Source organism: Sardina pilchardus, chromosome 2, assembly GCF_963854185.1.
Source record: "Sardina pilchardus chromosome 2, fSarPil1.1, whole genome shotgun sequence".
In the NCBI taxonomy this organism is placed as follows: Eukaryota; Metazoa; Chordata; class Actinopteri; order Clupeiformes; family Clupeidae; genus Sardina; species Sardina pilchardus.
Window position 1 is genome coordinate 6,086,169 of NC_084995.1, and position 25,526 is coordinate 6,111,694.

Genomic DNA, 25,526 nt, shown 5'->3' on the forward strand with positions numbered 1-25,526 from the left:
TATCTATCTATCTATCTAGCCTGCCGAGAAGTCCTGACTAACAAATCAGATGGTGTAGGGGGCGGGACAGTGCTCTCGACCACAGAATGTCAAATGCAGGGAGTGAGAGGCGCTTTATAGCAAATATAAATAATAAATACAGCAAATAGCGCGTCTCATTCTTTATTCATTTCAATATCGGCTTATCGGTGGAAAATATGACCGATACCGATTATTATAAAAATGCTAAATATCGGCCATAATAATCGGCCCGGCCGATAATTGGTCGACCCCTAGCGTGTATATTTTACAAAACTCCTCAATCGGTCTGTCTGTCTTTTCATGAGCATGATCGCGAGGCTGGAGACTTTCTGTTAGGAAGTGCTGTCCTGGTGGCAGAAAACTTGCATGCGTGGTTTTTCCGCTCAGAGGCGCCAGGGGAAAGCAAGACAGCCGTCATTCAACCCGAAATAAGTCAAATAACCAATCTAATGACTATGAAGCTGATTAGTTAGGGCAAATTAAGCTTAAAAAAACTTTTCCTTTAAAATGTGACTTTTCCTCAAAAATGCCTACAGGGTTACACAATTTTGAAGATTCCGACCTGACTATTATTAGTGTAGAATCAGGTGACAGTTCTAGAAAGGGGATAGTCAAGTGGTAAATGCTAGACTTACAGTAGCATGTCCAGTTATTGTGAGTGCTAGGAGAGGAGTGTTATAGGGTAGCATCTTGGTCCAAGAAGAATGAATGCAGTAGTGATCAAGGAGGGAATTCTTCCATACGTGCAATTCACTCTGCGCAAATTCTTCCCTTCACTTAAATCTGTCATTTATGTGTGATGGAGGGGGTTACGTGTTCTTGATGGAGCAACTCCAAAATCTGGGCATTTCTTATACAACTCTGGACTCTTAACACAGTGAGCATGGACAAACTTTTACATCACCTATCAGATCTTCAGGTTCACCCAACACTGACCCTGTGGATAAAACATTTTCTGCTGGACAGACCACAACAGGTGTCTTTTAAGGGACTAAATCAACAAAGCTCATTTTAATCTCTGGACTCCCCCAAGGCTGTGTTTTATCCCCAATCCTCTTCTCAGTATACACTAATAACATTCAGTGTAACAGTGAAGGTATGGCACTTTTTAAATATGCAGATGACATTGCCTTGGTTGCACACATGTCCCACACTGATGCCCTAGCCCGATACCAGCAGGCAGTGGACAACCTGTCTGAAACTTTTGTTGAGCTCTCCTTAGAGCTCAACATAGCAAAAACAAAGGAGCTATGCTGTGGGGGCAGAGACAAGGCATCACCTCTGTTCCAGCCACTTACAGTGGGTGTTGGTTGACATTGGCCGCTTTCACGTGAGATTCTCATGAGACCTCACGCGTGAATCACGTGTATTTCATTTATATTTCCCAAGTGAAGCTGCAATGACCCAAACAACCACCAGGTGGCACTTGTGAGCAGGGTTAGGAATGTCGGCATTTACCACTAGCCAAACAATCCAAAGGTGAATTAAATCCCGAAGCAAGCTGAACATCTTTTCTGCTTTTAACAGCCTAGTCTCACGATAAAACTTGTTATTGTTTATGAAGGTGTCTTCTGACGGAGTTGACGGTGGGAACCGGATAACCTCGCAAACTGTAGCCTAGGCTACTCGATCTTTGTTGCCATCATGATTTCCTTTTACATAAATTGGCGTCACGACTATTCATTATTTGCCTTTTCTCTCCATCTCTGAAGATAACAGATAACGTTATGTTTATCCTATATGGCACTAGCTCACGCTGTGTTGATCCGCTTCACATCCGAACTCTCTCGCGTCATAGGCTAGCGCTCCTCAATTGCGGCACAAGTGAATGGTTGACTCGAACTAGCTGAAAGGAAAGGAAACTAAACGTTTTCCAAATTAGGAAATAATATCTTAATTGTGTGTGGTCAAATAAAGAGGCCTGCAATTGGATTAATTTAGTAATATGAGCGCTGATTGAATGTGTGCGCGTCTGCGCAAGTGAAACCGAACGTTAGCTAGATAGATAGATAGACAGATAGATAGATAGATAGATATCCAAAGAGAAATTACAGAATTAGGCCTACATTCATGAGGAAATACGTCAGATTACGTAACTATTATAGGAGACGCAGTCTAACTCAATAAAACTTGTTTACATAGTGTTAATCATCCTCACCGTTGTCAAACTCTCGAATGAAACATTAAGTGTTATTTCAATCTGCTGCTTGTGTTAATGGCAATTTTGAACTGTGACAAATAGTTTGTTAGTTCATGCTCGTCTTTAAAAGAGTTGTAGTGTTGCAGTCTGTAGGTGACTAGGCTACTAGGGATTTCTGTTGGCATTTCCGAAAGCTCCGAAATATACTATATGGGCTGGGCCACTTATACCCCTTTTCCACCGCCACGAACCAGGTGCTGGTTCCGGGCTGGTGCTAGTGCCAGTTCGGTGCTGGTGCTACCTGCCGATTATCCAAGAACCGGCTCGTTTTTCCACAGACTGAGTGCCAAAGTAGCGCTGTGTCGCTACGTCACTGTATGTGTGCGCTTTTGGTATACACACAACAATCCGTTTTTATGTTTTTATGTTGACAACAATTAATGTTCTACAGAAACACCACAGTAGTTCATATCAGCGTGCTAGCTATCTAGTGCTAGTTGCTATGTGTTTTCAATTGGTTCTAATGGGTCAACAAGCTAACTCTACCGTTCGGGAGCTTACAGTAACCTACAATGATCTGTGTGTCCGGAACACATTTGTGTCCCATATAAACAATAAACCGTATCAAAATTAGCCATTAAAAGTGGTCAAGAAACCTTTCAACCTTTTCCAGTTACGACCCCCGGAGCCGCCGCCATTGTTTTCTGATTTTTTTGTTTCTCCCACCTCTGTGGACAACGCAGGCTTCTGATTTGCTGAAATCCCGCTCCCAACACCTGACGTAACTGGTTCTTATTTACGGTTATTTTGTGTGGAAAAGCAAAGAACCGGTTCCAGATTTGGCACTGGCTCCGAACCAGCACCAGAACCGCGTCGGTGGAAACGGGGTATTAGAGGTTGCTTCCTGGCCGCCTATTGAATGAGTAGAACTGGGCTACAGTATCAATCACACCTCAGCAATGCTACAGCGGACTGTACTGCCACCTCGTGGCGGTAAGTTGTAATACAGCTGTAATACATTTCACGCAGAGCGTGAATCATGCAACGCGTGAGGGAAATGGCCATTCTCAAGTAACGCCTACTGTAACATCCAGGGTCAGCTAGTGGAACAAGTGCAGGTATTCAGGTACCTGGGCACAGAAATAGACACTTCCCTGTCCGTTTCACAACACACCAATACAATATTCAAGAAAGCACAACAACGTCTTCATCTGCTCAGAAAACTCAGGACATTTCAGGTCAGCAAGGACGTGCTAACTTTGGTCTACCGCTCGCTCATTGAATCAGTTCTCCCTTTCAATATATCCTCCTGGTACAACCAACTCACCATCAAGCACAACACAAGACTCTCCCGGATAGTAATTTCAATTTCAATTTAATGTCGCTTATAGACCGCCAATACATTACACATGTCTCATGGCGCTTTACAGAGTGTTAGACATTCAAAGAGAGCCCATGAGTAACAGGGGCAAGGAAAAACTCCCTAGAATTGGAGATACATATAGGAAGAAACCTCAGACAGATCCACGACTCAAGGGCCCAACCCATCTGCCTTGGGTCAGTTACAGTACAGTCATTTGTAGTTTGAAAGTTACAATGACAATGAAAGTTCAAATAGTCCAGTGTAGGGAATAAATTGTCCATTAGTAATCCATTAGTTATTTCGGAAAGTGATGGGTCGTTGGGATGCGTGGGCCAAAATTCGGGCAGGGAACCACAGCAGGCGATGGTAGGGCAGTCATAGGGATGGCGAAGGCAATGGCGATGGTAGGGCAGTCAGAGGGATGTGACTTCAGGTGTGATGAGGGACAGGCACAGAGATGGTTGATGGCTGGTAATGGTTTACCTCACAGGTGAGGTATAGGGGAAAGGGAAGAGAAATAGAGTGTGTTAGTATTACTTTAAGTCATGATGGTTGGTATTAATAAGTATATCAATGGTGATATAAATGGTTATACTATAGAGGGTTTACAAAACGCTTTTACACACCTCTTTTGTGGGGACAGGTGCGTAGGAATAGGTTACCCAGTTAAACCCGAAGAGAGAATCCCGCACATCGTCCACCACGCATGCAAACATCCACCCACCCACCACGCACGCAACATCCACCCACCCACAATGCCCCCCCCAATGCCCCCCCCCCCCAGGCGAACCCACACACCACCCCTGAACCGCACACCGGAGCAGCACGGCCGAGCATGGCCAGCCAGAGTCCGCCCACAGGCGGCGCCACCCATCCGCAGACAACCCCCCACCACCATCCGCGAGCAGAGAGAACGGGGCCCGCGCCAGCCCCACCACAACACCGCGCGAACACACACCAACGGCCCGACCAGGACACACAATCTGATCCGCCCCGCCGCCCAGGCCCCCCGGAAGCAGCGCCCCCAGAGCAAAAGTTATTATGCTGCCAAAATAACTGGTTCCCCCCACACCCTCCTATCTGAGCTGTACAGTCGCTCAGTGATCAGGAAAGCCAACCTGATCACAGCGGACCACTCTCACCCCCTCCATCACTCCTTCCAGCTACTACCATCAGGCAGGCGTTTCAATGTACCACTGGCCCGGAAGAATATTTACAAGAAATCCTTCATCCCTTCTGCAATAACCATACTGAACAACACAAAATGATTACCACAGCTGATACCTCAACACCCCATGTCTTGTCTTTATATGTCTGTGTGAATGTTTCTTGTGATTGGAGCCTTGTCAAAGAAAATTTTCTGTAACCCTTGTGTAACAGACAATAAAGTATTATCGTATCTTATCTTATCTTAACTCTTGTGCGCATTCTGCCATGGTTTAAAGCATCTTTCCAGCTACGCGCTTCGGAGGGCTGTATTAAAGTCGAGCGCCACTACAAGGTGAAACAGCGTATTACTTGATGTCGGCAGTTAGCCTGGGTGTTCCTGCCTTGCGCGGTGATCTCATTTACGCCGCTAAGGCAGTAGGCCTAGTTGTAAATACAGTGGGGAGAGTAAGTATTTGATACACTGCCGATTTTGCAGGTTTTCCCACTTACAAAGCATATAGAAGTCTGTAATCTTTATCATGGGTACACTTCAACTGAGAGATATGGAATCTAAAGAAAATCACAGAAAATCACATTGTATGATTTTTTAAAAAATAATTAGTATTTTATTGCATGACATAAGTATTTGATACATTAATATTTGGTCCAGAAACCATTGTTTTTCTTTAAGAAGTCCTCCTGTTCTCCTGTCATTACCTGTATTAACTACACCTGTTTTAAAGGGATATTCCGCCATTTTTGGAAATAAGCTAATTTTCCATCTCCCCTCGAGCAAAACAATTGATATTTACCTTTTTCCCGTCCATCCAGCCATTCTGTGAGTCTGGCGGTACAACTTTTAGCTTCAGCCTAGCATAGATCATTGAAACGGATTAGACCAGTAGCATCTCGCCTGCTAGCATCATGTATAAAAGTGACTAAGATTTCTGGTAATTTTCCCATTTTTTTTAATTTATTTTTTTTAAAGTATATTTTTTGGGCTTTTATGCCTTTAATGATAGGACAGTTGAGAGAGACAGGAAGAGAGTGGGTGAGAGTGTTGGGGTGGGATCCGGAAAGGACCACAGGGCGGGAATTGAACCCGGGTCGCCAGCGTGCGGTGCAGGTGCCCCAGCCAGTCACGCCACAGCTGGGGCCTAATTTTCCCATTTAAAACGTGTCTCTTCTCAAGTTAGAAAGTGCAATAAGACCAACTGAAAATGAAACCTGGCGTTTTTCTAGGCTGATTTGACATGGAACTACACTCATCTGGCGTAATAATCAAGGCAACTTGCAAACTACGGGCACTACTACTGCTTGTTGTCTATGGGGACTATTTTCAGATGCTGCGTGATATCCCTGCGCCATGCAAGCGAGATGCTACAGAGGGTATTCCACAAAGCCGGTTTTATCATAAAACCGGGTAAGTTAACCCAGGGTTTGCGGTAACCCTGGGTTTTCCGTTCCAAAATGAACACGGTATGTTAGTTACTATAGAAACATATGCTCTGAACCAAACCTGGTTGGAGCAGGTTTTGCACAGGTTAAGTTTGAAAGATAACCCGGTTTTGCTCAGGGTAGGCTATTTAAACCCGCGTTTTCAGCAGCTTTCTCTTGTTCGCAATGGCATGCCCTATTAATGAGAGGCCTATTGACATCGGAGCGCAAATAATTCGTGCAATTCACAGAGAGAGTTTGATAAAACCACAGCTCGACATCTTGATGAATTTTGGCTGAAGCGATATCGTTTTTCGCGTGAACTTTAAGATATTTAAATAGCCTTCTCCAGCCCTGCGTTACCAATCGTGAACCTGGCCTCAGTTCACTGCAAACTATTTGCATAGCTCTCCGTTTATTTGCGAAGTGTAGTTTTCTATACAGTATTTTAGATGCTGAGCATAGGGAAAGCTACGGTCTGCCAATCAGTGCGTAAAGTCTGTCTTGCGCTGGAGCGGTTAGTGCGCGACTTCATCCTCTTTCCTGGCCACAACTCACGAGGGTCATTAAAATGGGGTTTCACCAACTCACAGGTCACTAATGGTTTAAGTGTCCCCAAGTGACACAGAAATTATCCTTACTGTTGACTTTTCATATGGGTATCACTATGATACCATTCGGTTACAATATTATGTAATTTGGGTGCATTGATGGCACAAGTGCCTATAGGCCCCAGCCATATATGAGGCCGGTTAACAGGAAAGGCTATCACAGTATAAATGTTTAGGTAGGTATACGCAGCCTATATTGGCCATTTCCTATATCTTCAAGATGGTTTGATAATCGCTGTCGATTTTATCATTAGCCAAGATGATATAGCCTGATGCTTCGTACATGATTACTTATATGGAGGCACAATTGCCTGGTTCGGTCTACGATGCAGGATGTAATTTGAGCTATACATTTCAACAGACTGCGTTGCATTATGAACATATCATAGACCTTATATAATTGTTGTGCTTTTGCAAGATAGCTCAAAGTTTGTATTTGGTCGCAGCGCAATTCGATGGGTAGCTCCTTATTGGGGATCGAGGGTATCCATGCCTCCCGACGCTCATCACCCTGTATCCCGCTCCTGGACCACAGACAACATTTTACCTGGCACACAGCAGAACCGCGTTGAGATTGAAAACACATTTGGGATATTGAAGTCCAGATTGCAAAGCCTACGTAGTTTAAGATTGTGTCCGAACGGGCTTGCGTAATTGTTGCATGCGCCGTCCTCCACATAGCCATTCCACAAATGGATTTAAGGGCTGGACAAAGGATTCGAGACCACATTTGCAGGAATGATTTTAATTTTTAAAAACACTGTTTTCATCCATCATATTTATTCTTTCTGAGGGAGGAAAAATAATAGAATTACTACCATGAATCGTAATATTACATCTTTACTTGATCAGATGATAGCTTGGGGCCCATTGGAGTAGCCTACATCTTTATGAAATAACAGGTTATGTGGTAGGAATGCTAAGAAAACTTAACTGAGAATAGATTCATAGTTCAAATATCTAGTGCTTTTGTCATGAAACGCAGTCAGCCATCCGCTGCCAGGGTTTCTCTGAATGGCAGAGGCTTTGGTATTACTTTTAAACACTTTCTAATTTAGTAGAGCCTGGAGTTCGAGTTCTGAGAAACATCCAGCCCGTTTCTAGCCTAGAAATCTAGACGCCCCTAGCGGCAGCTAGCCCGTTTCACCCTTTTAATCAGAATTTCCATGCTCCATACATCACGTCATTATAGGTTTGGCATGTACGCGCTCAACCCAGTGTTAACCAACCCCGTGTTGATTAAACTAATTCATAACCGGCAGCTCTAGTTTAGTCGGCTATGGGTCAATCAACTTAGAGTTCAGCGTTAACTCTGTGTTTGTTAAACCTCTGTTCGTGGAATACCCCTCTGGTCTAATCCGTTTCAATGATCTACACTCTAAAAAATACTGGGCTAAAAACAACCCAAATTGGGTTATTATCAACCCAGTTCCTGGTTCAATATAGAACAGAACACATGCTGGGTTAACTTGACTTCATGAGTTGGGTTGGGATTTGAACCCAGTATTATGGGTTGTTTTGCCACACCAAATATGGTTCATTCTGACACAGATGTTGGGTTAATGCAACTCATTACTGGGTCAAGCCCACTAGCCCAATATTGAGCTAAATTGACCCCCTTGTTGGGTTGATATTTGAACCATTCATTTAGTTATTCTTTAATCTACTATATTACTATATTTTTTAAAATAATAATAATAATTATAATAATATACAATACATACACTTAATTAATGTCACTGAGTTTATTGAATAGCTGGTATTATCACAACAAGTAATAATGCACAATATTTCATTGATATATTTTACAACTGACCCCCAAACAACCTTGTTTCAAAAATGTGTATCATACAACTGGAATAACAAATATAGCTGCAAGCAGCAATGAGGGGGCCAAGCAGTAGGCCGGAGTAGCCACGGCAACTCCACGCTGTTAGCTCAATGCCGCAATGAGACATATGGCCGTAAGCAGTCAGAGCAAGTTTCATGTCTAACACGTCAAAAGTTACAAGCCAACTTGCATTTTTGCTAATTGCAGGTATCCTATAGGTCAAAGGTCACCAAATGTCTTGGGAGTCCTCATAATCTGTTCACGAGTCCATATTCCAAGTTTGGTTTTGATAGATGCAAAGGTTGCTGAGATATGAGCTCACTTCCTGTTTGGCGGCTTCACACCCCAGAGGTCAAAGGTCACCAAATGTGTTGGGCGTCGTCCCGATTCGGTCACAAGTCCATATAGCAAGTTTGGTTTTGATAGATGCAAAGGCTGCTAAGATATGTGCTCACTTCCTGTTTGGCTTCGCCGCCAATTTCGATTGGCTGCAACGGGCAAACGCTTCTGTCAATTGTTAAAGAAATCAAAACACTAACAAGGCATGGTCTAAAGATATTCTGTGCCAATTTTGGTGAGGATCGGTTGAAATTTGTGACCTAGGGAAATGTGTTAGTGTTTTTGATTAAATCCAATATGGCAGCCAAATCAAAGACATTGGCGGTGTCTCATTCCGCCCACTTCTACCCTTCGACCACTTAGTTTTAAGTATATAGTGTAGATAACACAGAAAGTCCCCTAAAAACGGTCAAAAAGTTCAGTGTGGAACGATGGACCCTACTCACACTAAATGGACGCCATCTTGACTAAAAGCGGAAGGGGAGGGACCAAGGACGTTGTGGAGGTTTTTCAAATTTGAAAACAATGGCGGACAATTCAACCGAGCCTGTATCGTCGCAGGTCCGGTTGTCTCTGCTTTCATATTTAAATGTAAGGTAATTAGCCTAAAGGTTACAGGTTAATGCTACCTAGCTACCTAGCACGTTAAGCCAGCCAGCCACTGGGATGAGCATGTTATACATGTTAACTCTATGGTATTAATGTAAGTAACAGCAGAAATACAAAACGTTTACTGTTGTCTAATGCCTTAATTACATGTCATCACTGACTAAAGCCAAAAATCATTGGGAGAGTTAACGTAACCTTACATGCTAATGCTACCTAGCTACCTAGCATGTCACGTTTGTAACGTTCATTCCGCCTGTAATTTCAGTAAGTGTTAGCAAAAGTGTTGATTTTTGGACAGTACTAATCATCGAAAGTGGGCACTACGGCAGTAAGTGGTCAGTGCACATTCGCAGTGCACTGACGAAAGTAGGCGGAATGAGACATAGCCATTGATGTCATAAGTTGCCGTCTGTTAACATAAGTACCTTCCACAGTATGACTAGACACCACTAGTACATTGTAATTCTAAGCACAACAGCAGCTATAGGCCAAAAGGCATGTTTTTAAATTACAGCGCCCCCTAGAGGTCAAAGGTCACCAAATTTCTTGAGGGTCCTCCTGATGGGTTCGCGAGACCATGTATTACGTTTGGTTTTGATGCGTGTAAGGATTGCTGAATTATGAGCCCACTTCCTGTTTGGCGGCTTTGCCGCGAATTTCGATTCGCTGTTTTGGGTGAACGGTAATACTTCCGAAGACAAAAAGCAATGTGTTGGCAAAACATACTCTGTGGATGCTCCATGTCAAGTTTGGTATTGGTCGGACAAAATTTGTGAGAGTAGTAGGCTTCCAAGTGTTTTTGATGAAATCCAAAATGGCGGGAAATCCATCATGGCGGAAAATGACTTCATAGGGTGCGTTGAACTCGGGCAGGTCCAAGGATTCCAACGATACCTGACTTTTGAAAATCTGACCAACGGGTCAAAAGTTTGACCTGTTGGTGGCGCTAGAGCGTATGAGGTGCCGACATGAAACTTGGTGACATGAATCATTGGACTGTCCCCAATCACTGTGCCAAAGTGCCATTGACTCCCATGGCAGAATTATAATAAGAACAAAGAGAAACACAATGGGTGCCTTCGCAGCTTCGCTGCTTGGCCCCCAATAACAACCTGGTCAATGACCTGGTCAATGATCTGAAGGGAGCTGGGACCACAGTTTCGAAGAAGACCATCACTGAGACACTACGCCGTCAGGGATCCCGCATCACACGCAAGGTACCTCTGCTCAAGCCAGTGCATGTCCAGGCCCGTCTGAGGTTTGCCCATGACCATCTGGATGATACAGAGGAGGAATGGGAGAATGTCCTCTGGTCTGATGAGACAAAAATAGAGCTTTTTGGTTGAAACTCCCTGCGCCATGTTTGGAGGAAGAAGGGGGATGAGTACAACCCCAAGAACACCCTACCAACTGTGAAGTATGGGGGTGGAAACATCATTCTTTGGGGATGTTTTTCTGCTAAGGGGACAGGACGACTGCATCATATTGAGGGGAGGATGGATGGGGCCATGTATCGCGTGATCTTGGCCAAAAACCTCCTTCCCTTAGTGAGAGCATTGAAGATGAGTCGTGGCTGGGTCTTCCAGCATGACAATGACCCAAAGCACAAAGCCATGGCAACTAAGGAGTGGCTCCGTAAGAGGCATCTCAAGGTCCTGGAGTGGCCTAGCCAGTCTCCAGACCTGAACCCCATTGAAAATCTTTGGAGGGAGCTGAAAGTCCGTATTGCCCAGCGACAGCCGCGAAACCTGAAGGATTTGGAGAAGGTCTGTATGGAGGAGTGGGCCAAAATCCCTGCTGCAGTGTGTTTAAACCTGGTCAGAAACTACAGGAAACGTTTGATCTCTGTAATTGCAAACAATGGTTTCTGGACCAAATATTAAGTCCTATTTTTCTGATGTATCAAATACTTAAGTCATGCAATAAAATACAATTTTTTTTTTTTTTTTAATTATACAATGTGATTTTCTGGATTTTTTTAGATTCCATCTCTCTCAGTTGAAGTGTACCTATGATCAATCAGTATCAAATACTTACTCTCCCCACTGTACATATTGGCAACACAGAACGTTAGAAATGGCCATTACAGTATAAAAATTGATGCTTAACTCATTTGCTGCCAGCCATTTTCAGTGCAGGGCCCTCCATACTGCCAAACGTTTTACAGCATTTTGACTGTTTTTCCAAGATCGACTGAACAGTGAGCTTTATGACAAACACTTTATGTAAACACCGAAACTACCAAAAAAAGCTATCTTTTTGTGAAAATCAACTTTTTAACATTAGTGTTTCGGGAGTATGTCAACCACGATTGCACTGTTATCTTGTCAGTCTCTTCAAGGTTGCTCTGATGGTCGCTATAGGCTCGCACTTAGCAAATGGTACATTTAGCAGTTATTATCATCATTATTTTTATTATTATTATTACCTCCGCCAAGGAGGTTACGTTTTCATCGGGGACCGGCGTCCGTCCGTCCGTCCGTCCGTCCGTCCGTCTGTCTGTCTGTTAGCAAGATAACTCAAAAAGTAATGGATGGATTTCGCTGATTCGCTTTCAGCGAATGTCAGGCATGACCCAAGGAAGAAGCGATTACATTTTGGGAGTGATCCGTAATTCCGTCGGGATTCCGGAGCCGTTTATGTGTTTCGCTTAGTGGTGTAATGGCATGGTATGGCCACGTGGTGGCAATCTGAATATTTTAGGTTCAAATGTATGACAACCTAGGAAGAACAATACAGGCAGAGGTTTACGCTCTCTGAGTGCTTTTCTAGTTATTATTAGTATTATTATTATTTTTATTTGGGGGGGGGGGGCACTACAAAGCAACTTGCTTAGGGCACCACAATGGCCAGCTGTGGCACTGGTTGAGGTACTTTTACAAATAACGAGTCCCGATTGCCACTCCGCTGCTGCTGGGTCTAAAGGCAAATGCATGAAAGCTTTACAGTGAAAGACATAGACTATAGAGCCTACTGATCCTATAACAGTAACAAAATACATGGTTTATTTTAACACGGTGGAGAATGACGCATTTGGCGCTTCAGTGCTGTTTGCCTCGCAAAACATTAACTAGAATTTCCTAGTCGTAACAAAAACGAATAATTCATTTGGACTATTTTCTTCTTACACATTATTAGGCTACATGTTTTACGTTCAATGTTGGCTACACTGCGAGACATGTAGCCTAAAAAAGACAATAACACATTCACGTTGCAAGGAAGACTTATTTGAACGGTGAAGACGGTAGTCTCAGTCTCAGACACTGTTTGGCTGACTAGCCTCTAGACAGCCTCTAAAGCACCCTACATGCATCAGTTCTAGGCTCAATTTAATTTCCAGGGAAAGGTTTATATTTTAGCTTAGTATACAGCAGAAATAAGTGCCCGGCATGTGGGGGCGTGGCATCACGATGGTCCTTTCCAAACCTAGTTACAGTGCATGCAAATGCACTGTTCTGTTCTTCCTGGGCATCTTCTTCTTATTATAGTGCATGAAAATGCAGTATATTGTTCTTCCTAGGTTTCTTATTAGAGTGCATGAAAATGCACTCTACTGTTATCCGATTTATTAGAGTGCATGAAAATGCACTCTACTGTTATCCCAAGTATTCTTATTATAGGTTATTTTTCTTCAACGCTTTTTGTGCGTCGAATTCAGCTTCAACCGTTTAACGTAGAAACTTCATTCAAACTGCGCTGCGTAGGTCTTACTTAGGTGACTTCAGCTATGTTTTTTTTCAACTTTGTGACTTTTATACTTTTTGAACTATTAAATAAAAACTATTAAAATTTCCCCATAGACTTAACATTGCGATGATGACATCATAGAATCTCTATGCAAATGTGAACCACTCAGAGCAAATCAGAAGCCTGCGTTGTACACAGAGGCGGGAGTAACAAAAAAATCATAAAACAATGGCGGCGGCCCTGGGGGTCATAACTGGAAATATTAAATGTGAATTAAGGTTTCTTGACCACTTTTAATTGTTTATTTTTGATACGGTTTATTGTTTATATGCGACATAAATGTGTTCAGGACACACGGATCATTGTAGGTTAACGTAAGCTCTCTTATGGTAGAGTTAGCTTGTTAGCTTGTTGACCCATTATAGATAAACCACTGGATATAATCTGAAGCACCAGACTGTCTCGCTAACTAGCAGGCTATGTAGGCAACAAACGACTGGTCCGAGCTTGCTTCTGCTATTATTAGTCCACATCTGGCAGCACATCTGGCAAATACGCACAAAGTGCAGTTAAGGTAACAAACCAAACTATTTCCGACTAAAACAAATAGCCTAACGTTATCAAGCCAGGCAAAATTGCTAGCCTAGGCTACTTGAATTAAAATAACGCAGACCACGAGAGTCCTAGATAGTTCAGCTGTAAATAAAGCTAACTTCACTGAATCAATGTCAACTCCCGGTGTTGATCCCCGTCTTTTGGCAGGCGATTAGGCATAACTTAAATGTTTACCACCGTTAATAGCCTATTGTGAAACTCATAGCCTGCTTCATCTAAAGTTAGGCTACAGCCAGGATGAATATTGTAATACTCCAGACACTTTGTCACACTTGAGGGAAATTTCCCGTGCTTTATTTATCAACCAAGTAGCTTATATCACAAGCGAGTTGCTGTCTTAGCCACAACTCACGCTTTTAACAGAGCATTATTTAACAGACCTCTCTGTCCAACTCCTTCACTCTCCGACTCAGACGACCTGCTCAAACAAACACACGCAAACATACGTACCTAAAACTCCACCCCTAAGTTCCCCTTAAAGGGACACAACTATTTCAGGAACTCACGTAACAGAACACAAGAGGATATCACAATATGATATCAATGTAATTCGGCTACACAGCCTGCTGAAATGACCGTTGAATATTTTATCAATTTGAAAAATATAGACCTAATCATTCAGCCAATAACGTCGGCGTCGCCTAACTGTGATTTTTGTGTGCAATGCACACCCTAGCTCTTCTACAGTCACAATAATGCAATACAATTATGATGTTTAACGTAGGCAATGTGAGCCTGCATGATAGACAGTAAAAGAATGACCTCTGAAGATTTCACCATTTCTAAAAAAGTAAATTTATCCACGCATATTGTCTACTCAAATTATCTCTTGCTGTGATCCCTCGTGCTCTCATCCTAAATTGAAGAGTTTATTGTAGCAAAAAAAAAAAAACAACCATTCATGGTTTAACCATAAATGCATGACTTCATATCACAACATAATATCGATGTTACAGTAGGTTATAAAATAAATTACAAATTTAAAGCTTATTGTACACACTTTTTTGGTGCGTGTAGATATTTCCATAATACTTGTTGTAATAAGCCTAGCCTGGTATAATGTCAAAATTTTTTTTTTATTTAGGCCTATAGGGGTGGGTGATATGGGCAAAAAATAATATCTTGATATTTTTTGTGATTTTGACTATAACGATAATTAGTCGATATCCTTTTAAAAAATGTTTTTTTTTAAAGTCTGAGTTACTTTACAGCTCATTATTTCTGAGTAGCAACATTACTATTATAATCAATTACCAACCTGTAACTTTTTAACCAAATCAACCAATGCATTGTCACTCAATGACACATTTGTAATTCTGCCCCCACTTGTGTGTGTGGTAATGATGGAAGTCAACCAGCTACATTAGAATAGATGGATATAGGGCTAACCAATTTCCCAAGGGAAACTCTGATGCTGAAATTCTTTTCTAACTTTTACTGTAAAACTAAGCAGAACAACAGAGTACATTTCAGTTATTTCCTTCAATGTTTTGTTAGAGTGCAGTCACGTAGGCTATCATTCCAAGTTACAGGATAGAGACTAATGTGTTAGCTTATGGCTAATGTCTATGAGAAATCCCATAGAAATGCTAACGGTTAGCATAATCGATCAAATTAGATATTTAGAGCGAACTTCAGTCCATTTACAGCTTAGGCTACATAGGAAGATGTCTTTGTTTACACTGAATATTAAAATACTCAAGGCTAATGTTTTCTTTCCATACAACAACGTTACCATGGATAGGAAAAAACGACTGTTTAACTTACCAATGCCAATTGAACACAGTAGCCGCAAATCCAGCGCAAAACATAAACATTAGACGTGCCTGTGACAACGTGCACCGTGAACATGTGACTTGCACTTGCACTGCTGCAGCCAGTGCCTTCTCTCACTTCTGTTGCACATCTCCTGATTTCGTGAATGTAGGCTATGGAATTTCAATGAGTGATGAGACGCCTGTGACCAGCCTGTGAGCAACAGACTTTTACAGTATAAGATAAATAATAAAAACTGCGTTAATGCGCGATAAAATAATTGTCGGCGTTAAATGATTGATGAGTTAACGTGATATTAACGCGTTAACGTGCCCAGCCCTACTATCTACACATTTTTGCATTTTCATGCACTGGTAATTCCTTGGAATTGCATTTCTAGTTATTATTATTCTCCTAACCAGGTCAAATTCAGCTTCAACCGTTTAACGTAGAAACTTGGTTCAAACTTTATTACGTAGGTCTTGAAAATAAGACTAAGTCTATGTATATTTCAGTTCTGTAAACTTGATACTTTTTGAGATATTAGCAAAATATTTTTCCCCATTGACTTTTCATAGACCTCTGAAGCTGCTATCCTTGCCCATATAAGGAGATCCGGGAGTTAATTGAAGCCAACTGCCCATATATGGCAAGCTTTTTTGTAGGCGAACTTCAGAGGTCTATCGCACTGCACTGCTGATTAAGCTGATTTGCACCTGTGTCAAGAGCCAGCTGCTCAAGGCCCTATCAAGTTTAATTGACAGCCAGTTAAATTGAACCTGCATTATCAGCTCTCTCTGTCTACCCATTCACTCATACACACACACACACACCTGACTGCAGCACTTCATATACCACACTTCTCCATGCACTCCACAACATTCTCACCTTAACCTAACTCCCCCATTTCACTGCATCATAGAAAGCCATGCTCCTTACATCCACTTACATCCACTCACACACACACGCACGCACGCACACTCACACGCACTCACACTCAGAGGTGGAAAAGTCAAGCTTCAGAGAGTAAAAGTCCAATCACGTATTGGTTCGGTTTGTAAATTTAAGTTTGTTTCACATTTTATCTTATGTCTTGCTTTTGTATGCACTGGTAATTTCCTCGAAATTACGTTTTCTAGTTTTTACATGCTGTTCCTTCAAACACAATCTCCTCTAAAGCCTCAAACAGCCCAGGATAAATACAATTTTTTTTTTTTATTCAGTCATTCGAACATTATTGGGGTAAAACCTGTTTTTTCAGGCTATGTTTTGGATAGTAACCTATTGTCAGTCAATAGTGAAAGTAACTGTGTGTGTGTGTGTGTTTTGTTGTTGACTATCACTATGGTAAAGTTAGTTTCACTGGTTCAAATAATTGACGAGTGCAGATAAGTGTAGGCTATACTAGGTTTTAGTAAAGCATGGTTCTTGCATGCAGATTCCTTCAAAATGCGCCAGTGACCATCAAAATGCCAATGCACTGTTTGAAGTCACCTTGCTTGCTGTTAAAGATAATGACAGATGTCACTCTCATTGGTTTAAAGTATGTTAGGCCCAAAACACCATTTCAGATTAAGAAGCATAGGGGGGGGGGGGGGGGGCGCTGTGGCGCAGCAGGCTACAGCGCTCGTACCATATACGGGTCCGAGTGCCCAGGTTCGAATCCGGCCTGCGGTCATGTCCCGATCCCACCCCATCTCTCTCTCCCACTTGTTTCCTGTCTACCTCCTCACTATTCTGTAATGATAAAGGCAAAAAGCCCCAAAAATATACTTAAAAAAAAAAAAAAAAGATTAAGAAGCATAGGAACGCTTTGTTGCGAAAGACACTCCCAATGTGGACTGGACAGCCTACTAAATTTAAGTATGTTTTTCGCCAATGACCATGAGTTTTAGACATAATAGGGCCCAAGGTCCCAGTGGGGCATCAAGACAGCCTGAGTCAGACACCTTTAACAAACTAATACTACTAAGTGCTAGTAGTCTAGGGTGAATAATCAGACATCCAGGAACGAAACTATGAGATATTTCACCAAGATATTTTTAGAATCCTCAACCTCTCGACTACTTCTGCAAGATGCTGAATACAATCTTTTCCCTCCTATGCAGACAGCTGCTGTTTGTGGTCATATTCACGACCTTTCTCTTCAACTGTGTCGAGTATGATATCCTTTTTGGCGATCGGGCAGTTAACCACACGGGTCCCAGTGTCAACCCTCTGGACAGGAGTAAGGTTACCCTGCCAGATGCCATCTTGCCCTGTCATCAGTGTTTCGAGAGGTCAGTGTTTTGCTTTTTACTACTTACTTTTACATTGCAACTCCTTATTGGATGTTCAACATAAATACAACATTATTACGACCTTTGGCTTGTCTTTGTTATAGCAGGGCAGACACAAACTGAGGTGTCCTAGGTTGTACATGTCCTTGGATAAGTGTAACATTGAACATTTGTAAAGAATTGTTCATTGTTTCTCATTAGTAAAGCATTTGTATACACAGTTATGTAAGAAATAAGCATATCTCAAAAAATATGTTAATAAATTATTGCTGATACTTAAAGTGTAACTGCTTAATGAATAAATACAAATGTAACTCCTGAGTTAATCAAAGTTTCCCCAAAATACATCCTAGGGTGTTTTTGTGAATGTACCTACTGTAAGTCAAACTTTTGTTTAAAAATATAAATACATTGGAAGCATAAATGTCATTTGTCATTTGACCCGAAAACGACAACACAGACAAGCTTATTTTGACATCTTAATTTCAAAAGGCTTTAACTTGGATATTTTTGCTTTCGGTCGTTAGACCTTCATCAGGCAGAGTGAATCATACAGACAGTGCTTTGAGTTAATACACCTGGCTTGATTGAAAACACCTGTGTCAAAAAAGCATCATCGGACATGTGGTCTTTACAAGTATCTGTATGGAAAACACTCTGTATGTCAGTGAAGCATCATGGGTAGTGTAGTTTAGATAGTACATGAAGCATACATACATACAGAAAGAAAAAGAGAACAAGTCTATGCCAAGTACACATCAGGCTACAGCCATCATAAAACAAAGTACAAGCAGTTCAAAGTTATATAAGCACACTCATGTCAAAATCCTCATTCACATACAGCTTTTTGTTGTCTAACTATGTTGTTTACTTTACCTGGTGGATAGTAAACCGTATCACCTCTAGTTGTCATTTTAAACAATGTTGTAATTCACCGCATTTAAATTAAGCCTACAACCACTTAGTCAGGTAGAACCCCAGGATAGGTGTGACATAAGGTACTAATGCAATTTTTTTGCATAATCTGATAGTGTAGGGGGTGTAGACTCAGAATCTGACGGGTGCCGCTCCGGCACCCTTGAGCATTTTCCTTAAAATGACATCATCTGCCACACCCCTTTTTGATCATAGAAAGTCGTCTAAATATACATTAACATATAAACCCATCATGTATGGTATCAAATTAAAGCTCTTCTCATGCAGGAATCAGCTTTGACCATCAAAAAGATGAAAAAAAAAAGTTTTTAGTGACATAATCTGCCACGCCCCCTTTTGTTGACCATAGAAAAAGAACTAGACTCACATTACTGTATAAAACCCATCATGTATGGTATCAAATGAAAGCTCTTCTCAAACACAAATCAATTATGTCAATTTAAAAAATGCTAAAAATTATCCCTCCAGAGAACATAACTGTAAAATCTGGTACGGTCACACCTCTGAAATGGTAGGCTGAGCAACAAATTGTATCAACCCTCACCAATTAATCAAATAGACAACAAAGTAGTACTTTATCACAGATTTCTGAAAGCAACTATATCAAGAACATGTTGCCAGGCTGGCCTTGTACACATCACAAACATCAAATGTCTCCTCCAAAGAACATTCATTCAATCAGACATTTCTCCTTCGCTGTCATCAGTATCCTCCACTGAAAGTCGAATTTTTATTTGCACACTGCTCATCACCTTTGCAATGGATCCCTGAAGCAGACGACCACCTCGTGACCCAAAGAGAGAGACATTAAGAGACCAGGAAGGGCAGTACATCTGCTACACATGTGGAGAGTCCGGTCACACCAGTCAACAGTCATGGCCAAGTCACCCGGCAAAGACATGCTCCAGGAGAGGCAGACAGTGCACAGAATACTCCACCAGAGAGCGAACCAAGGCCCCCTGGTTAATCAATGATCAGGAGTGGGCTGGCAGACTGTGTTGACACTGAAGTCGACCAGTTCCTGAAACAAAATGCATTTGGTCACTGCTGGACGGTTGACCTGATGATCTCTGGAGTGAAGACAAGCTGCCTTTGGGACACTGGGTTTGAGGTCACCACCATCAAAGAGTCTCACTTTAGAGAACACTTTGGGGAGGAACAGCTAAAGTCCACCCATTGGGTGGAGCCTATGGACTGAACATGCCGGTCCTTGGTTGTCTTGAAGCAGACGTTGAGTGTTTTGGAACCACTCTTTAGTGGCGGTGCATCTTCATACTGAGAGACACCCATCTGGATGTTGTAAAGATGTAAAAATGGGCTCCCTGGCATTATGGGGATGAACATCATCAAAGATCTAGTGACCTCTCTGCTGGGTGTGGATGCAATGAGGATGAAAAGGCTGCTCCACCAGAGGCAAGTGTCCGTCGTGTGTTGGCTAGGGTCAAGAATGAGGTGGAATTCTTGGATTCAGATGGCAAAATTGGGTTTGTCAAGGTGGCTGGCAGAGAAGTGATCACCATCCCACCACACAGTAAGAAGGTGATTGAAGGCTGGTGCCTCCAACAGTGGAATGCCATTCCTGGTGGAAGCCACTCCAAAGATCAGCATCCAGAAGGGGCTTCTGGTTGCCAACATACTCGGAAAGGCAGCAGGTGGAAAAGTCCCTGTCGGGGTTATGAATACCTGTGAGAAGGCCATAAAACTAATATCCAGGGCCAGGGTAGCTGTGGTGTCCAAGTCACAGAGGATCTGTCCAAAAGAGGTGGTGGGGTTTGATGAAATGGATGGGGTATTGCATGTTGAACAGTGTTCAAGGCTACCGAAGATGGACACCAATGTATGCCTCTTCCAGTACAGGTAGCTGCAGGAGAGCTTAACTCGGCACAGCATGTAAAGCTTAGTGCACTGTTGAAAAGCTATGGGGATGTCTTCTCAAGCCACGACAATGACTATGGCTACACAACTACAGTGACACATGACATAACATATAAACTGGTGACACCCACCTGATCAAAAGTTCAAGCGACATGTACAGGACATAGTGGGGCAAAGAGAGTAGCAGCCCCTGGGCATCGCCAGTGGTCATTGTGCGAAAAAAAGACGGGAGTGTGCGCTTTTGCTGTGACTACAGAAAGCTGAACATGGTCATGTGCAAAGATGCATACCCACTTCCACGGATAGAGGAGGCGCTTCATGCACTGGGCAAGGCACAGCTGTTCCCCACTTTGGACCTGACATGGGTTACTTTCAAGTGGCTATGGGTGACCAGGATAGAGAGAAGACAGCTGTCTTTACCCCGTTTGGTGTCTATTCTTAAAGCATTAAAAAAATTATAGGATGAAAAATATTGTTTTCTGTAATTCTGGGGGGGATCCAAGGACAGTCATAATTAATGTGCTTAACTACCTGGGAAGTACCTCACAACATCAAATTCAGTGACAGATTCAAGGGAAATTATAATTAACATGCTAACTAACTAGGGTACATCAGACTTGCTATAATATTCACAATAAAATGAATTACTATTGAATGATTGTATTCCTGTATGTATTAGACCAGGGGTTCTAAACCTTTTCAACCTTGAGGCCCAATTTGTTATAGTAGAAAGTGGCCCGGGGCCCATTTAATATTCATCATTCACATCCAAAAAGCGCACGTTTTTGTATTTATTGGTAGACATTTCACAAGTGCAATTTCATTACGTTACGTTAGCGGTATTTGTTTTTAGACATGGCTGGATTCACTTAATGGTAGCTTTCTGGCGATGAACTTCTGGCCATCCATTCATTCTAACACGTTGGGCAAGTCTCCCCTTTAGTGAAATGTGTAGTGTCAGAATCCCAGCAGTTTTGTAAGGATTCTTGTGAGTGCATAGGTATAACGACAATGTGCTAACGTAGCTAGCAGCATTTGCAGTACATATCCTCGATACGGATATACCCACAAGGTGAATGAATGGAATTAAGTCTCATGCATTACATATCTCTGATGTCTTCATTTGATAATCTACCCAGTACCGCGGCCCTTGCGGCCAACAGGTGCAACACTGAACATGTCTTGCGGCCCTCTGGTTAAGAATCACCTGAAGTCTGGGCCGCGGCCCTGTGGTTAAGAATCACTGTATTAGGCTAAATGGCAGTTCCATCATTTATTCAATTTAATACCAAAATATGACATGATTTAGAGTCAGCTATGCGGCAAAAAGGAACGTAATCTGACCTTAAAGGTCACTTTGCAAATGGTATTTTGTTCTCTGAAGGGACCTGAACTATTTTTTTTTCATCTTTTTGATGGTCAAAGCTGATTCCTGCATGAGAAGAGCTTTAATTTGATATCATACGTGATGGGTTTATATGTTAATGTATATTCAGACGACTTTCTATGATAAAAAAGGGGTGTGGCAGATGATGTCATTTTAAAGAAAATGCTCAAGGGTGCCGGAGCGGCACCCATCAGATTCTGAAAGGACACCCCCTAAACTATCAATTTATGCAAAAAAATTGCATTAGTACCTTATGTCACACTTATGCCCAAATTCCATAAAGTTCTACCTGACTAACTTACCATTTCTATGCACTAAAATACAAAAGAATAAGAATGATTAATTCATTGAACAGATTATTTATTGATTTTGACGTTTGACAATTATTAAATGTCTGCCGTATGAATGCTTCAATGTTCATGTCAGTTAGTTGGTGGATCTTGCCCTGGCGCGGGCCTTGATGTTGTTGCTGTTGGTGGATCTTGCCCAGGGGCCTGTACTACGAAGGGAGCTCAACCTACCCAGATGTAACCCAGGGTCACTTTGCTAAACCGGGGTTGACAAAACCTGGTTATCTTCATTGGTGTTAATCGGTACTACGATGTTGAGTAAGAAGTTGATTTGTTGAACTGGGGTTAACCTCATCGGAGTTGGTGCGCGTTCGCATAAAATGGGCGGGTTGCAGCGCAAATCACCACTTTTAATGATGACGCGATCACGTTATTTTACGGATAAGGAATGCGCAATGATTATAAAAAGTTGCGAGGAATTAAAACCCACTTTACGATACATCAAATATGTCGGCAGCAAACAAAGGCTGTTGGCAACGTAGGCTATTGCAGATCGGATATATGAAAGTAAAGTTTTATTTCATGTTCCTTAAAGGAGCATTTCACCCATTTACATTAAGCTTTTTATTGTCAGAAACCCAGTCATATTTTTGAATGGTCGTGCATCATTCCCTTATTTTCCCCTGAGATGGGAGAAAAAAGCCGAAAATGTACTTTTGGATCATTCATTCATTCATTCATTCATTCATTCAACCTTTATTTCATGCTCGGAAATACAGTTGAGGGCAGTCCTCTTTTCCAATGTAGCCGAGATACACAAAGAGAGGCCAGTATAGGCCACTAACAAAAATCATAAAATATCAATAAAACATACAATAAAATAATTAATAAATAAATAAATGAAATACAATTAAAATAACAAATTGATCAATAAAAAGGCAATTGAGGTGAAAGTGTAAGTTAAAAGGTCAAGTAAAACAATTACAGACTGGACTGGGGAGATTTGAAATTAATGCTTTGAACTGGCCATATGAGATGAGTGAACTTAAACCAAGGGCCTGTTGGGCTGAATTCCAGGTTCTGGGTGCATCAAAACTAAAGGCCGTCTTACCAAGTTCAGAACGAACATTGGGAACTCTGAGCTGGAGATGATTTGATGAGCGGGTATGGTGAACATGTGATTGCCAGAGCAGCAGTGAGGAGATGTAGGGTGGAAGTTCGCTTATGATGGCTTTGTATATGTACAGTAGCCAGTGTCTGGAGCGCCTTTCTGATAATGATGGCCAACCAATTAAGTTATACAGGGTACAGTGATGAGTGTTATAGCTAGAACCAGTTGCAAATCTAATAGCTGAATGATAGACAGTATCAAGTGCTTTAAGAGAAGTCAGGGTAGCATTATTATATATAACATCACCATAGTCCAGTAATGGTAAAAAGACAGCCTCAACAATCCTTTTCCTGCACGGCATAGGGAGACTTGTTTTGTTTCTATAAAGGAGACCAATATTTTGCCTCAGCTGTTTTGCTAGGTAGTCAATATGAAAGGAATAATTTAGCCTGTCGTCGAGCCAGATGCCCAGATACTTGTAAATGGAAACTTGCTCAATCTTGCTGTCATTTAAAGTGGTGAGATTCAGTTGACTAAAATCAATGTTCCTTGCTTTTGTAAATAGCATACATTTTATTTTATCTGCATTTAAAACTAGTTTGAGTTTCATTAGTGCTAATTGCAATGCATTGAAGGATTGCTGCAGGTTGTCCATTGCTTGTGTGACAGACTTATTAACACAATATAAGACAGTGTCATCAGCATAAAAATGGACCTGACAGTTGTTTAAAGATGATGCTATGCCATTTATATACAGAGTGAATAAAATTGGACCTAGCACAGATCCTTGTGGGACACCTTTAGTAAGAGGAAGGAAGTTGGATTTGGTTTGCCCTAGCTTTACACATTGAGACCGTCCATTTAGATAGCTTTGAAACCATGTACGTGTATTACAATCAAAACCAATCTCTTTTAGTATCTGTACTAGTAGGGTAGTGCTGGGCGGTATGGGCAAAAATGTATATCACGGTATTTCTCAAAATTCTGACGGTTTCACGGTATATGACGGTATTTTTTCCCCCATGCATAATCAGGTGTTCACAACACTTCCTACTGGTTGAGAGAGGAATTACTGCAGTAGATTGACTTAGGATGGTCTATTTCACTGTCATGAGTGAATGTTGTAGAATAATTCCACACTAGTAGTAATACAGGTTTGCATAGCCCCAATGGACAATGATGCTGTTTACAAAGAGGCACTCATGATTCTAATGGGCAATTGCAGTCAAAATACAGAACTTGTATTATGCAAATTTCACTAACATACTTTAAACCTACACAAAAAGTAGTGCGACTTGCAATAATTATACTTTTGCTTCAAGTTCAAGCCCAGGTACATTACAGTTTTCAAGTAAATATAAAACAAGTGTGACTTAGAGAAGAGACTACTCCGCTAATGCTTCCTCTGTCAAATAGGCCCATCAGAATTATGCCGTATTGTTATTGTGTGGTAGACTAACGTCAACAGAATTCACGTGGATGTCTGGTTAGCCCAGGCTACCAAGCTAGGCAAAAAACGTTAGCAAAAAAGTTTGTTTCAGTGCACTGATGACTGTCAAGATCATGACTAACTGGTCAGCTAGTATTGTTCAGTTCATGTTTGTAACATGCTTTGCTACTTCGATAATTTCAGCGAATATTACTAAAGGAAGATGAATTATAAGATCATTAAGCTTCCCGTGTTCGGTGGGTTCACCTCCTAGCCAGCTAGTTACAGCTGTTGAACAATCTTTTTTAGCTTATTGGAAAATCCCTTCCAATGTAGGCTATTAAGTCCTATAACGCTTTTCTTTAACTAGGGGAGCAATTTAAGGTATTCTGTGTAACACCCGTAAATAAATCCCTTATCAAAGGAAAAAATTAAGCCTTAAGCGTCATTGTTAAAGGGAAAAATGTGAGGTGTCTTGTGCCACAGCCTCCACTGTTTACTTTTTCCATGGTTTAGAGGTGCAACATTGAAAAGGGTCCCGTCTGAAACAATGTCGCGCGACGCAGCATTCCACCCATAGTGTAATCAAATACACCGGTATGGCGGTATATTAAAAATTCATATCATAACGAAAATATACACCGGTATTCGGTGTGAACCGG

The 25,526-nt window shown here is 41.7% G+C and overlaps 1 protein-coding gene across 6 annotated transcripts in view; it reads left to right on the top strand.

The window, feature by feature from the left end:
• atg9b (autophagy related 9B) overlaps positions 1 to 25,526 on the top strand; it is an 839,198-nt gene that overhangs the window by 772,297 nt on the left and 41,375 nt on the right. For all 6 annotated transcript variants that reach the window (XM_062517341.1, XM_062517342.1, XM_062517343.1 and 3 more), the window contains exon 5: positions 17,666 to 17,836. In XM_062517341.1, coding sequence (XP_062373325.1) covers positions 17,666 to 17,836 — 171 coding nt within the window. The remainder of the gene's footprint in view (positions 1 to 17,665; positions 17,837 to 25,526) is intronic.